The sequence below is a fragment of the Dipodomys spectabilis genome, unplaced genomic scaffold, assembly GCF_019054845.1.
Source record: "Dipodomys spectabilis isolate Male_0828 unplaced genomic scaffold, ASM1905484v1 ptg000083l, whole genome shotgun sequence".
In the NCBI taxonomy this organism is placed as follows: domain Eukaryota; kingdom Metazoa; phylum Chordata; class Mammalia; order Rodentia; family Heteromyidae; genus Dipodomys; species Dipodomys spectabilis.
The window spans coordinates 3600198-3616602 of record NW_024870760.1 but is presented as its reverse complement, the minus strand read 5'-3'; the positions used below and the strand labels follow the sequence as shown (position 1 = coordinate 3616602).

The window sequence follows — 16405 nt, the reverse complement described above, 5'->3', positions numbered from 1 at the left end:
TATTCTTTGAAGTACTTACCACTCACTACATGAATAATTTTTCCTATGTATTATTAAATTTTATTAAATCAAAACCCTCCTGCATTTCAAAACATCTTTTAGGATGGAGAAAAAATGACTTTTAGAATTTTTCCCACCAATACAATAGCAACAAACAGTTTCAACATATTTAGTGCTAAATACTTCACATGCATCCTCACATTTAATTCTTAAAACATCATCAGAAACAGCATCCCAGGGCTGGGAAGTAGCTCAGTGGCAAAGCGCTTGCCTAGCAAGGGCAACGTCCTGGGTTCGATCCCCAGTACCAAAAAAGACAAAAAAAAATGTGTTAGAAACAAATGCATGAAAGAAACAGCATCCCATTTTAGAAATGGGAAAAACAAGGCCCAGATAATTAAATAAATGATTCAAAATTATAGAACTAGTTAAGACTTAGAACCTGAATCATGTCTAACCATAAAAGTACTAGGCTATCATGCCCCATTCCTTCTCTACAATTACTATGCTCTAGGTATACCATCGAAACATTCAAAATCCAAATTCTTTTTTTGGTTGGTCGTGGGGCTTGAACTCTGGGCCTGGGCACTGTCCCTCAGCTCTTCAGCTCAAGGCTAGCACTCTACCACTTGAGCCACAACACCACTTCTAGCTTTTTCTGCTTATGTGGTACTGAGGAATCGAACCCAGGGCCTCATGCATGCAAGGCAAGCACTCTACCACTAAGCCACCTTCCCAGCCCTCAAAATACAATTTTTTTTTTTTTGGTCGGTCGTGGAGCTTGAACTCTGGGCCTAGGCACTGTTCCTGCGCTCTTCAGCTCAAGGCGAGCACTCTACCACTTGAGCCACACCGCCACTTCTGGTTTTCTAGTGCTTTATTGGAGATAGGAGTCTCATGGACTTTCCTGCCTGGCTGGCTTTGAACTGTGATCCTCAGATCTCAGACTCCTGAGTAGCTAGGATTACAGGTGTGAGCCACCAGCACCTGGCACAAATTCTATTATTATGGTTTGAATATCTTTTGTTCTCACCAAAACTAGTGCTAAAATCTGATCCCCAATATTCACAATATCAAAAGATAGTGAAGCCTTTCAGAAGGTTATGAGGCATGGGCCACTTGAAGGGATTAATATGGTTCTAAAGAGTGGATTTGTTGTAATAGGAGACTTAGTTTGGCTCCTTCGGCTTTCTCTTGCTCCCTTTCTATCTCACCCATATGCCCAAACTACCTGCACCTACTTCTCTAATCAGAGTAGCTACATTAGAGGCCATTACAGAACAGGCCCTCAGCAGACACTGATGAGATGTGGTCACCAAGTCCTGCACTTACCACCTCCAGAACTGTGAAGGAAAAAAAACAAACTTTGCTTCATATCTTGTATATTTTGCTATAGCAACAAAAAATATATCAGTAATTGTCATCAATTCCAGCAAATTCCATACTTACTCTTTTCTCACTATTACCACCACCAAGGCAACCAAGAGCTTCAGATCTTTCAGCAAAGAACTCTCCTAATGATAGACGTAAATAACTGGCATCATCTGGGTCAAATTCTGATGTATTATGTGATTTCTTCAACAGATTAAAATTAATTGTAGCTACCCAGGATGAATCCCCAAATGTAGCTGAAATGTTCTGAACATCTATGTTTTCTGCCTAAGAAGAAAAAAATTTTTTTACTCTAACAACTTGTCTTTGAGTATCCTAATATAAGAAACTAAAAACAACTTTCAAGTTCATTAAATTTCAATTTTCACATTTTTAAAACATTATCCAAACATCTGGACAAATTCAGAATAAGCAGTTAATGGCATTCATTAAAAAACTCATATTGGGCAGGGAAGGTGGCTCAGTGGTAGAGCGCTTGCCTTGCATCCATGAGGCCCTGGGTTCAATTCCTCAGCACCACATAAGCCAAAAAGAAAAAAAAAGCCGGAAGTGGCGCTGTGGTTCAAGTGGTAGAGCACTAGCCTTGAGCTGAAGAGCTGAGGGACAGCGCCCAGGTCCAGAGTTCAGGCTCCACGACCGGACCCAGGACCCAAAAAAAAAAAAAAAAAAAAAAAAGAAAGAAAGAAAGAAAAAAAAATCGTATTTAAATACTTACATTACAATAAGCATAGTCAACATATACAACACCATCTCAAATCAGAACCTTTAGAAAGCTTATATCTCCACTAAAATCAAACAGGATTACTTCTTTTAAAAATATGTTTTAGGGGCTGGGAAGGTGGCTCAGTGGTAGAGCACTTGCCTTGCATGCCTGAGGCCCTGGGTTCGATTCCTCAGCACCACATAAGCAAAAACAAAAAAGCCGGAAGTGGTGCTGTGGCTCAAGTGGTAAGAGCGCTAGCCTTGAGCTGAAGAGCTGAGGGACAGTACCCAGGCCCCACGACCAGACCCAAAAAAAAAAAAAAAATAGTTTTTAAAGAATACAAAAATAGCTATACATGCTTTTAAAGCAATTTTAGGTAAATCAAATATAGATAGAGAGAGAGAGATGTAGATATGCAGATATATCTTGTCCAGATGCTGATGTCTCACACCTGTAATCCTAGCTACTAAAGAAGTGAAGATCAGGAAGATTGTATTTCAAAGCCAGCTCATAGGTTTATAAGAACTCATCCCAACAAATAGCTGGAACAGTGGGGCACATATGTCATTCCAGCAACAATAAGAAGTGTAAATAGGTGGATCACAGTTGAGATGAGCCCAAGTAAAAATCAAGATGCTGTCTCTTAAAAAGAAGTACTCAGGGGCTGGGAATGTAGCTTAGTGGTAGAGTGCTTACCTAGCATGCATGAAGCACCGGGTTCGATTCCTCAGTACCACATAAACAGAAAAGGCCAGAGGTGGAGCTATGGCTCAAGTGGTAGAGTGCTAGCCTTGAGCAAAAGAAGCTCAGAGACAGTGCCCAGGTCCTGAGTTCAAAGCCCCAGGACTGGCAAAAGAAGAAGAAGAAGAAAGGGGAAGGGGAAGTAGGGGAAGGGGAAAGAGAAGGAGGAGAAGAAGCAGAAGAAGCAGCAGTAGCACCCAGCTTCTCATCATGTAAGAAGGAGAAGAAGAAAGGGGAAGGGGAAGAAGAAAAGGGAAGGAGAAGGAGAAGAGGCAGAAGCAGCAGCACCCAGCTTCTCATATATATATATATATATATACATATATATATATATATATATGTATATATATATGTATATATATACACACATACATATATATGTATATATGTATGTGTGTATATATATATACATATATATACCATCTTCAATAATATAGAAGAATAAAGCAGAAGCTGTCTTAACCATAGCTGGGCACAGTAGCTTCACAACTGTAATCCTAGTTACACAGGAAGCTGAGATCTGAGGATCATGGTTTAAAGCCAGACTGGGCAGGAAGGTCCATCAGCCTCTTATCTCCAAATAACTACCAAAAGGCCAAAAGTGGAGCTATGGCTCACTTAGTAGAGCACTAACCTTAAGTAAAAGAGTCAAGGACAGTACCCAGGCCCTAAAGCCTTAAGACTAGCATAATAAAGAAAAAAGAAGTTGTCTTAACAAAAACAAAAACAAAAAAAAGATATTATTTGGAAAGAAATAAACATTTTGCCTATATTTAAATTAATAAACAAAAACTTTTGAACTTTAGAGTAAATGTTACAAACCTGTACAAACTGATGCTCTTTATTAAATTCTTCTTCATCTCGTGCAATCAAATCCAATGCTTCAGCTTAAAAGAAATAAGAATTTAAGTTTACATATCACATTAAACAAACACGTATATACAAGTTAGGAAAACAAAATATCATGGAAAGCAGTTTTTTCAAAGTATGTGAAACTTTGATTCACATGGCTTATGTATCTGCAGAAATTTCTATCAAGTAAAGAGAGGAAGGGAAGAGAACACAATCATAACAGGCAATGCATATCCTGCAAAATGAAGAAAACTGAGGGAAGGGATTGGGTTAGGAAGGGGAGAATAACAAAAGGTGTAACAAGTAATCAAGATGCACAGTATTCGTAAACCGCTTTGTTGAATGGCAATTAATTTGAATAACTAAAGAAAATATTAAAATAAAAACCAGACATCAGGGGCTGGGAAGGTGGCTCAGTGGTAGAGTGCTAGCCTTGAGCTGAAGAGCTGAGGGACAGCGCCCAGGCCCAGAGTTCAGGCCCCATGACTGGACCCCCCGCCCCCCAAAAAAAAAAAAAAAGCCAGACATCAGTGGCTCATGCCTGTAATCCTAGCTACTCAGGAGGCTGAGATCTGAGGATCTCGGTTCAAAGCCTGCCGGGCAGGAAAGTCTGTGAGACTCTTATCCCCAATTAACCACCAGAAAACCAGAAGTGGTGCTGTGGCTCAAGTGGGAGAGCACTTGCTTTGAGCTGAAGAGTTGAGGACAGCATCCAGACTCAGAGTTCAAGACCCACAACCAACAAAAAATAAATAAATAAATAAAATTAAAATTAAAAGGCTTAGTCAGGCGCAGGTGGCTCATGCCTATAATCCTAGCTACTCAAGAGGCTGAGATCTGAGGATCAAGGTTCAAAGCCAGCCCAGCAAGAAAAGTCCATAAACTCTTATCTCCAATAAACCATCAGAAAACCGGAAGTGGCTCTGAAGCTCAAGTGGTAGAGCACTGGCCTTGACTGAAGAGCTGAGAGACAGCACTCAGTCCCAGAGTTCAAGCCCCACGACCGACCGAAAAAAAAATTCAAAGGCTTTACCTAAAAAAAATACAAAAAGAATGTTTTCTGTGATTATGATTGTCAAATTTTTGCTAATGAACATGCTACTATGATTGATTACATCACTTGACAATAAGCCACAATTTGCCAAAAGGCTTTACAACTAAGTTTTTTATTTGTAAAAGATTAACCAGCTGGGAACCAGTAATTCACAGCTATAATCCTAGCTACTCAGGAGTCTGAGATCTGAAAATCACAATTTGAAGCCAGCCCCTGGGCAGTAATAAAGCCCATGAGATTCTTATCTCCAATAAACTATCAAAGTAGTTAAATTTTATGTTTTAAATTTATTATTGAACAGTGTGAAATAGAGACATTTAGTTTCAGTCTTCTTCATATGGATATCCAGTTTTCCCAATACCATTTGTTTAAGAAGCAGCCTTTACTCCAATGTATGCTTTAGAGACTTGTTGAAAATCAGATGGGCTGCATGGGTTTTCCTCTGGGTCTTCTCTTCTATTGCATTGATCTAAGCGTCTGTTTTGGTGTGAATACTATGCAGTTTTAAATATAGCTCTGTAGTCAAGAACTGTGATACCTCCAGCATTGCTCTTTTTAGTCAGGATTTCTTTGGTTATTTGGGATTTTTGTGCTTCCATGTAAACTTTAGGATGTTTTTCTATTTCTGTGAATAATGTCACTAGAATTTTGATGGGGATTACATTGAATCTACAGTTCACTTTTGGTAATATACTCATTCTCACAATATTAAATTCAGCTGATTGATGAACATCCCTGGGATGTCTTTCCATCTTCTAATATCTTAATTTCTTTTTCTTTTCTTTTCTTTTTTTTTGCTGGTCTTGGGCTTGAACTCTAGGCCTGGGCACTGTGCTTGAGCTTCTTTTGATCAAGGCTAGAGCTCTACCAGGTGAGCCGCAGCACCACTTCTGGCTTTTCCTGAGTAGTTTATTGGACTTTCCTGCCCGGTCTGGCTTTGAACCACAATCTTCAGGCCTCATAGCTAGGATTACAGGTATGAGCAACCAGTGTCTGGCTCCTTCTTATTTTTTTTCTTCAGTATTTTATAGCTTTCATTGTAAAGATCTTTCACCTCCCAGGTCAGGCTTATTTATTCCTAAGTACTTAATTTCTTTTGAGGATATTATGAATGGATCTGCATTTCTCATTTCTCAGCATGTTCATCATTGGTATATAGAAAAGCTAATAATTTTTTTTTTTTTTTTTTTGGGTCCGGTCATGGGGCCTGAACTCTGGGCCTGGGCGCTGTCCCTCCCTCAGCTCTTCAACTCAAGGCTAGCATTCTACCACTTGAGCCACAGCGCCACTTCCGGCTTTTTTCTTTTTGCTTATGTGGTGCTGGGGAATCAAACCCAGGGCCTCATGCATTGCAAGGCAAGCACTCTACCACTGAGCCACCTTCCCAGACCAAGCTAATAATTTTTGTATATTAATTTTGTATCCTGCTTCTTTGTGCAATACATTTTATTACATCTAAGAGTTTTCTGGTCAAGTATTTGCTTATAAATGATTCTGTCATTTATAAGCAGGGATAATGTGATATCTTCCTTTCCTATTTGTATTCCTTTAATTTCTTGCCTTCTTGGTCTGGCTAAAATTTCAAGCACTTTATAAATTTAGGAGAAATGCTTTTAGTTTTTCTTCAATTAATACAATGGTAAAGATATTATTTGTTTGTTTACTGCTTAGATGGTATTCTGTCATTTGAGCTACACCGCTAGCCCTATTACTTCACACAAGTTATTTTGGACATAAAATCTCATAGACTTTTCTACCCAGGCTAGCTTTAAACCGCAATCCTTAGTTGCTAGAAGACTGGCACCCAGCAAGATAACCACTTGCATTGTACTAATTTGTTTGTGATGATATTCTGAGATTGCTATCTTTCTGAGATTGTGATATTGTTTGTTTTGTCCAGCCACATTAAATTTTCTTTCTGGAATATAATCATATTCTGAAAGCTATTCACTATCTTATATAGGAAAAAAAGGCTTGGGTCTATCAGTTATAATTGTTTCCTTAAGCAAAGACAGTAAGTCACAACAGCATTCCTTTGATTCCTTTTAAGACCCATGTTCTTGCAAGATTGTAAAGGGCTTTAAAAGCTTTCCTTGTTTTATTTTAAAATTCTCTCCTGAGCATAATGAACGGTGCAGTTACCAAAGTCCATTCTAGAGCAAAAGTGAAGAAAAGTGGTAGAAATGATGGAAGAAAAGTAACAGAAAAATAAAATCATGCCAGACATGAGGGAAAAAGCTGAGCTACAACATGAGGCCCTGAATTCAAACCCTGATAGTGGCACCAAAAACAAAACAAAAAAATAAAAACAACAACAAAAAAACAGTGATTATCTAAATACTTACAACCAGATCTGAAATCTTCATTTATCCCATTATTTGGAGACATCTGTACATCTTGTTTGTTATCAAAAGATGTATAATAGGCAAGGTCAGTGACCCATTTGCCCTCTTCATTTTGATAGACTACATTTTCTGAAAGATCTCTTTCTAAAAATTAAATTCCAAAAACATCCAATGACATATGTAGTAATTAAAGTTATACATTTCCAAATAAATTTTTTGTGACTACTTTAGCTATCAATAGTACGTAAGACTCTCCAAAACTAGACAGAAAAAGGGAAATACAGGTAGGTACTGGTGGCTCATGCCTATAATCCTAGCTACTCAGGAGACTGACATCTGAGGATCATGACTCAAAGCCAGTCCAGGTAGAAAAGTTCAAGAGACTCTTACCTCAAATTAACCACAAAGAAGCCAGAAGTAGAGTTGTGGCTCAAGATATAGGGTTCTAGTCTTGAGCAGACCCCAACTTCACAAAAACACAAAGAAACTATGCTGGAGGGGTGGCTTAAGTGGTAGAGTGCCTACCTACCACCTGTGAGGCCCTCAGTTCAATCTCCAGTATTGCCAAACAAAAAAAAACAAAAAAACACAAATGATACACTTACTTGCTTAAAGGTACTATTTCTGAGCAAAAATCCTGTATTAACAGTATATAACTAAAAAAATCTTTAAAACCTATAAAACATTTAAGTATTTATATGAAATAATGACAAGCTCCATGTGGAAACAACCTATTCAAAATGTGTAACCATGTTTTATATTTCTTTATTTTTATCTAAGAAGAGCAAATAATTCACTTACTCTTTTCAATTGACTCATGATATTCACAGGTTATCCTTCCACTATTAGATGACCAAAGATTATTAGTGGAGTTGATTCCGCCATCATTAGTGGGCATCGAAGATTCAGTGCCCATATCTTTCTTAATTGAAATTGTAGGAGTCTCTGTATGTGAACATCTATCCTTGTGCAGAACACTTTCTAAATCAGATGGCAAATGCTTATTTTGATGAGGAGACTCTTCCCCATCTTTTATGAAATCAGTCTGGTCACAATCACTTTTTTCAGCATTTGTAGTATGAAAATAAATTGAGTTAAGTTTCTCACTGGTAGCATTTAGAGTCTTCTCCAGAATGTTTTCTCTTACCATTTCCTTTAAAAACAGGTAACAGAGCAACAGTAAGTTTTATTTTTTACTATTCATTTTAAACTTTTGAGAAAAATGATATAATTATGGTGATACTAAGTTGCAGACCCTATAGTATACACTATATTCTAGACTATGTATAAATCAATGTCACACAATTTACCAAAATACAATTTTAAAAATGTAGTTCCAGCAAACACATATCAACAGACTTAGACACTAAAATTAAATTCTTTTTCTATTATAAGATGATATAACTGTGAATTTAACTATTTATAATTTCTTTTTTTATTTTTCTTCACTCATGGGACTTGAACTCTGGGCCTGGGCGCTGTCCCTCAGCTCTTCAGCTCAAGGCTAGAGCTCTACCACTTGAACCACAGCATCACTTTCTGTGTTCTGGTGGTTTATTGTAGAAAACAGTCTCACAGAACTTTCCTGCCTGGGCAGGCTTTGAACCCCAATCCTCAGAGCTCAGAATCCTGAGTAGCTAGGATTACAGGCGTGAGCCACTGGCTGGCAAGTTTTTATAATTTCTAATAAAAGTTTCTGTTAGTATTATCCCCACTTTTGGTCTTCAGCTCCACCCAAAGGTGAGCTCCCCACTGCTCTGGAGTTCCCACACTACAGCTGGCCACTCCCTCTCTACCCAGACCCACCCACCCACACATTTTAACCCACTTCTGCCCTCACTTCCCCCTGACCTCACTTCCCCCAGACCGACCCATGATTTGGATGGGGGCAGACACCATGTGCTCCCTCTCCAGGGGAGATAAGGCCCCTCTAATAAACCTTACAATAATGTTTCCCCTGTGCCTGCCTGCTGGCCTTTGTGTGGTCCCCTGAGAGGATCCTGAAGGATCCTTTCAGTTTCTATAAAAGTATTAAGTTCATTAGTAAGATATGCTCCAAAATAAAATGAATAAAAGCCACTGGGGGGGGATAAAAAAAACAAAAAAACAACACAATACAGATAAACACTCAGGTATAATGATAAGGGAAAACAAACATAAAAGACTATATACAAAAAAAAGCCACTGAACACAGATTTTTAATATCTATGTTTTTTCAGCCAGGAATAATGGCACACAATTGTAATTCCAGCTATTTAAGAGGCAGAGGGGAAAAGACTGTGACACTGAGGTCAGCGTAGGCAAGTGAGGGGATCCTATTTCAAAAACAAAACAAGGGCCAGGAATATGACTTAATGGTAGAGTACTTGCCTAGCATGCATGAAGCCCTGGGTTTGATTCCTTAGTACCAGATAAACAGAAAAAGCTGGAAGTGGTGCTGTGGCTAGAGTGGTAGCCCTGAGCACAGAGAGATTCAGGGACAGAGCCCAGGCCCTGAGTTCAAACCCCTGGACTGATCAATCAAGTTGTAAAGTGCTTGTCTAGAAAGAATGAGGCCCTGGGTGGGTGTAATCACTAGTATCTTTCTGGAAAGATTATTCCTGAGGAGCCCACTCACAATTATATTGCATGGGCTGGGAAGGTGGCTCAGTGGTAGAGCGCTTGCCTTGCATGCATGAGGCCCCGGGTTCGATTCCTCAGCACCACATAAGCAAAAACAAAAAAGCCGGAAGTGGCTCTGTGGCTCAAGTGGTAGAGCGCTAGCCTTGAGCTGAAGAGCTGAGGGACAGCGCCCAGGCCCAGAGTTCAGGCCCCACGACCAGACCCAAAAAAAAATAAAAAATTATATCACAAATGCACTCACTGGTATGTATCCCAAGAAGCTGAAAACATGTCCTTCACAACAGTACTATGCAGAACTGCCAAAATTTAGGAGTCTTCAATTGGTAAATAAGTGATAGCATAGGGCTGGGAAGGTGGTGGCTCAGTGGTAGAGCGCTTGCCTTGCATGCATGAGGCCCTGGGTTCGATTCCTCAGCACCACATAAGCAAAAACGAAAAAAGTCAGAAGTGGTGCTGTGGCTCAAGTGGTAGAGCACTAGCCTTGAGCTGAAGAGCTGAGGGACAACGCCCAGGCCCAGAGTTCAGGCCCCACGACCGGACCCAACAACAACAACAAAAAAAAATGATAGCATATCCAGACAACTAAATGCAACAAAATGCTATAAATGAAATGTACTATTGAGACATGAAAAGATATGGAGGAGTTTCAAACACATTTACTGAAAGAATCCATGCTGTAAAGGCTACACACTCAATGATTTCAATAATACCACACAACAGAAAAGGTTAGTCTTCAGAGACAATGAAAAGATGAGGGAATGGGGAGAAACTGGTCAAATGGTACAAAGTTCATGAGACAAGAGGAACTTTTTGAGATCGACTGCAGAGTATGGTGGCAATCACATAGCCTTCACAGGAGATACTTTCACTTCTTCCACCTTCCAATCATGAGCCAAAAAATTGCTTTTCACTATAAACTACTTTTCTTTTATGGCAACACTAAACAGATTAAGTCAGGTGCCAGTGCTTCACACCATTAATCCTAGCTACTCAAGAAGCTGAAACTTGGAGGATGAGTTTTAAACCAGATGGGCAGAAAAGTTTGTGAAACTCCATCTCCAAAATAATCAACAAAAAACTAGACTGGAAGTAGGCTCAAACAGTAGAGCCTCAGACCTGAGCAAGAAGCCAACCAAGAACATGAGGCTCTGAGTTAAAGCCTCAGTATACTGGCATAACAAACAAACAAAAACTAGACTAAGACAATGGCAAAACTATCCTTCAAAAGTGAGGGAAGCTTAATATAAAAAGTTTCTGCACAGCTAAAGTCACAGCAACCAAGCTAGAAAGACAACCAAGTAACTGGGAAAAAATATTTACTAGCAATTTATCAGACAAGGGGTTAATATCCAATATATACAGGGAACTCAAGAAACTAATTCCTCCCAAGCCCAACAAAGCAATTACTAAATAGACAAGGGAACTAAAGAGAGACTTCTCAAAAGAAGAGATAAAAATGGCAAAGAAACACATGAGGAAATGTTCACCATCCCTGGTTGTGAAGGAAATGCAAAGAGATACTACCTTACCCCAGTCAGAATGGCCCACATCCAAAATCAGCCAATGACAAACGCTGGAGGGGATAAAGAGAAAGAGGAACCCTATTACACTGCTGGTGGAAATGTACACTAATACAACCACTGTGGAAAGCAGTCTGGAGGGTCCTCAGAAAGCTAAATATTGACCTCCCCTATGACCCAGCCATACTACTCCTAGGTATCGATCCTGAATAACAGGATACAAGGACACATGCACCTCATGTTTATTACGGCACTGTTCACAATAGCCAGGATATGGAAACAACCCAGGTGCCCCACCTCAGATGAATGGATCTAAAAATTGTGGTATCTATACACAATGGAATATTATGCAGCCATTAGAAAGAACAAAATAATGGCATTTGCAGGGAAATGGATGGAGCTAGAAGAAATCATGCTGAGTGAGGTAAGCCAATAGCAAAGAGACAAACAGCACATGCCATGGTCTCCCTGATAAGTGAATGTTAAATCCAAAATGTAAGGTGATACGACAGTTAACAAGACTTGAGAAACAAAGGACCCCCACTCATTTGGTCAAATCATTACTAAATAACCCCATGCTGCTGATCACATATATGGTGTATATGTGCACACTGGAGAGAAACTAGGAGGAGGACACAGAACTAGAAGGAATCAGGGAAAAACATACAACAGTGGGACCCATCAGCTGCACTGGACATTGATCAAAACAAACTAAGCAACTCAATGGCAACGATGGGAGGGTGGTAACCAGTGGGAAATGGGAAGGAGGGAACAGCTATGCAAAAGAAAAGAAATGTACATATCACCTGATGTGGAAAAAATAACTGTATTGTCAAAGCTCATAGAACTCATAAACTTTATAGATCATGATAGACAATTTGCCCCATGAAAGTTAGAATGTGTTTGTGACTTTAACTAAGCATCACTATCCCACAATACTGTGAAATTTGTGAAATTATGTAATCACTTAATTACAATAAAGAATTTGCAAAAAAAAAAAAAAAAAAAAAGTGAGGGAAGCTATGCACTAGTAGCTCACACTTGTAATCCTAGCTACTCAGGAGGCTGAGATCTGAGGATCATGGTTCAAAGCCAGCCAAGGCAGGAAAGTCCTTTACTGTATTTTTCAAAAGTCAACAATAGTTCTTCCTATGAAAAAAAAAAAAGTAATAGTATGCAAACACAAAAGATTTCTTACTCCTTTCATAAAATGTTTAAGAAAATGTTATCAACTTACTCTGTGTTGATCTGGAAAAATATCCTTCAAACTTCCATCCCTTTCCTTCTCAGCACACCAGTTACTAGGGTAAAATGACAACATACCACCTTCCTGTTTTGTACTATCAACAGTACCTACAGAATTACCTGAAAAATAAAGGAAATAGTTAATGGAACAATGTCAATGTTTGAGTAATCTAATAACTGCTTCTTATTAATCCAATTATTGTAGTAAGCCTAACACTTAGCACTCACAGGACAAAAATAGTAAATTGCAAACAGGAGAAAATAAGCACCAGTAAGGAACAATAAACATGACAAATATGCTACCATAAAGAGAATGAAGTTATCTATTCTTACATGTCTCAACAAAATATAATCATTCAAAACAGTCACTCCAAGATTAGTATTATATTGCTTTTTCACTTTTTTTTTTTGGGTCCGGTCGTGGGACCTGAACTCTGGGCCTGGGCGCTGTTCCTCAGCTCTTCAGCTCAAGGCTAGTGCTCTACCGCTTGAGCCACAGCACCACTTCTGGCTTTTTCTGCTTATGTAGTGCTGAGGAATCGAACCCAGGGCCTCAGGCATGCAAGGCAAGCGCTCTACCACTGAGCCACCTTCCCAGCCCTTGTGCCAGCTCTGGGGCTTGAACTCAGGACCTGAGTGTCATTCCTGAGCTTTTTTGCTCAAGGCTAGTAATCTACTACTTGGGCCCATCTCTACTTCCAGCTTTTTTGGTGCTTAATTGAAATAAGAGTCTTACCAACTTTTATTTCCAAGGTGTCTTTGAACTGTGATCCTCAGATTTTCAGCCTCTTGAGTACTAAGATAACAAGCATAAGCCCCTAGCACCCAGCTGATATTATACTTCAATACTACCAATTTAACTTAGGTATTAATATACAATTATTTTTAGTGTCTCTCTAACAAGGTATTACACTAAAATTAAAATAAAAGTAGAGCACTGATGGATCATCCTTACAATCCTAGCTATTCAGCTTGTTATCCAGAGGATCACATTTGGAAGCCAGCCTGGGCAGAAAAATTAGTGAGACTCCATCTACAAAATAACTAACAAAAAACATTGCTGAGGAGAGTCTAGGTAAGCAAGCAAGCTGACGCCCTGAATTCAAATTACTGCCCCAAAAGGAAACTAATTTACAATAACATATAACAAAATCACTTGGAAGCAAATTTAACCAACAAAGTAAATCATTTCTTATTCAGGCCTTATTAAAAGTTCTTTTGAAAAATTTTAGACTGAAGATTTGAAGGGATAGAATAGTTAAAATATGATAAATCACAACAAAGAAATAATTTAAAGAAAAAAAAAAAGATCAAGTCAAGCACAGAATTTAAGAAAAATGCAATCAAAGTTCAACACTTACTGGTCCCAGGTAGACAAAAAGTGTGGGCTTCCTCAGACTCCTTGCAAACTGTTTCAGAACTTCTTAAAGAGTTTGAACCGTGGTGAGAACTGCTACATTCTGACTTAGAGTTAAAGCTACTGTCTTCATTTGTCTGTTGAAAGAGTATCTTAGCTGTATTAATATTTTCAAATAAAATAAAGCATTTTGAGGAAGAAATGTGGAAAGCAGAAAATGTCTATTATACTGAGGGATTATAGGTTAACAAATGCTGGAGGATTTAGAAAAATCATCATTTCAACCACTAGTGTAATATTAGTTTCCAAGAGAGCTTCACTAGTTTCCAGGAGAGCTTTAGAGAGATTGCTTTCAGATTCAGATTCAAGAAAGACATTACTATGGAGGGAGAAAGAAAATGAAAAGGTGGCAAGATATTAACAATTAGTTTATGTGGACAAAGGTGATTCCCACTGTAACTTTTTCATTCTTTTTGTTTTGAGACAGAGTCTTGTTAGATAGCCCCAGGGCTAGCCTCACATTCAAAATACTTCCTCATCCTCCCTAGGGATTATAGGAATGTATCACCAGGGCAAATGAAGAGGGAGTGGGGAAGAAAAACATACATTTCTCATCAAAGAAGCAAAGAAAATCAAAAGCTTTAATTTATTACAGATAACATGACAATTATAAATTTTCAATGTCAAATTTCTGAAAAATTATAAGAATTATGATTGTGACTGAATTAGAATTCAATCAGCATACCTGACTGGGTAATTTAAAATATTTTTCTGAAGATTCTCGTTCTTCTAGGTCTTCATATATTATTCCTGGTATTGCCAGTTGTTCAAAATAAGCTTCCAAATGTTCATCATAAAACTCTTCATCATTAATATCATCATCTATTAATTAATTAGGGAAAAAAACAGAACAGGCTTTAAAGTAGCAACTAACTACACATAATTTTTAATTAAAAAAAAAAACCTGTTAAAACTAATAGGTCAGTGGACATTGAGTTTGTTTTTGTATCTGAGATGAGCAAATTATTATAATTTTAGTTAAAAGTAATAATAGCATAGAAATGTAATTATTAACCACTTTGAGAGAATAGGACAGAGATTCTGGATTCCACAATAAGTTAGGACATGATAAAACATCACAAATGGGTAGGAAAAGAGCAGATCATTCACAAACTATATAGTAAATAGTTAACTCTACCAAAAAAAGGATAACTAAAGCTATCCACAGAAAAGTGGAGGGGAGACATAAAGAGGAGAAAGGAAGTGACACTGCAATGATTCTCAATGTTCCAACACCCAATTCAGCATGGCCTGGCCTGCAGAGCTAAATAGTTTGGCCCTAGCTTACTTTTCTGAGTTTCTTCACCAATGTGAAGCCTACGAAACATGCTATAAAAATACCTTACTAACTGATGACTAATCCTCAATCATTGTTTTAGCTGAAGCTGTTCTGCTTCCAGAAAGGGTCGAGTCCAAATCCCATCTTATTTCCAGAGAATATCACAGATAACTTCTTCAATCATAACTGATCTATCACTCCTTCTGATGCTTAAGCACATTTTTATACTGTTGAAATATACTTTGTCCAATCCCAGTTTATGCATTTGGGTAAGGTCTCTTAAAGGACAAAGACTAAATATTTCTTTGTTCCCTCAATTCCTTAATACAGTACTCTACAGTATGTAACCCTCTAGGTGGCTAAAAGGTACTCTTAATGATGTCAAACTAAGGGGTGAGTATAATCTTATCAGAAAAGTCCTATCACTCAATAGAAGAGACCAGTGGGTGCCAGTCATAGGAAGAAAATGATTAGGCAAAAGAAAAAGCTGCCATAGTAATGGCTATATCACAGACATGAAATAAAGTGGAAAGGCAAGGTAAAAACTTGAAAATACAAGTTACTACTATGCAGTACCAGAAGAGTCTTCCAAACTGGCCAGTGACATAAGTTTTTCATTTTCTAAGAAGCTAACATGGTTTAAGTCACTGTTTAGAGTCTTGGCTTCTTTTCCAGCATCAGGCACAACAATCTAAAGAAATAAAATGACATATAAGAGAAGCACACTCACTGCTTTGAAGAGAACAGTACAAAGTTACAAAATGGACCAAGTATTTTCTGAATCTACACTGTGCACAGTATCTGAAAAATCACAATTTTGTCACTAAAGAACAAGGTGTTTTACATGTATTAGTAATTTTCCTTCTGGCCCCACCAATAAGACATCCCTGAAATTTAAGGTCTCAATCAAATTGTTTGTACATGTCAGAAGAATCATAGTTCATATATTAAGACACATCTGAATTAGAGCAATACAAAGTTTGCTCTTGAATTATAAAAATAATAGAAAAGCCAGGTGACAGTGGCGCATGCCTACAATTCTAAGATCTGAGGACCATGGTTCGAAGCAAATCTGGGCAGCAAAGTCCAGTCTATGAGACTCTTATGTCTAATTAACCATAAAAAAAAGCCAGAAGTGGCCAGGCACTGATGGCTCACGCCTGTAATCCTAGCTACTCAGGAGGCTGAGATCTGAGGATCAAGGTTCAAAGCCAGCCTGGGCAGGAAAGTCCGTG

The 16405-nt window shown here is 38.3% G+C and overlaps 1 protein-coding gene across 2 annotated transcripts in view; it reads right to left on the bottom strand.

Annotated features, from left to right (window-relative positions):
• The window catches only part of Cep192 (centrosomal protein 192), a 116518-nt gene that overhangs the window by 82764 nt on the left and 17349 nt on the right, over positions 1–16405 (bottom strand). For both annotated transcript variants that reach the window (XM_042683664.1, XM_042683665.1), the window contains exons 7-14: positions 15747–15861; positions 14577–14713; positions 13836–13968; positions 12467–12594; positions 7889–8240; positions 7088–7231; positions 3659–3723; positions 1450–1659 (exon numbers count right to left, since the gene is read on the bottom strand). In XM_042683664.1, coding sequence (XP_042539598.1) covers positions 1450–1659; positions 3659–3723; positions 7088–7231; positions 7889–8240; positions 12467–12594; positions 13836–13968; positions 14577–14713; positions 15747–15861 — 1284 coding nt within the window. The remainder of the gene's footprint in view (positions 1–1449; positions 1660–3658; positions 3724–7087; positions 7232–7888; positions 8241–12466; positions 12595–13835; positions 13969–14576; positions 14714–15746; positions 15862–16405) is intronic.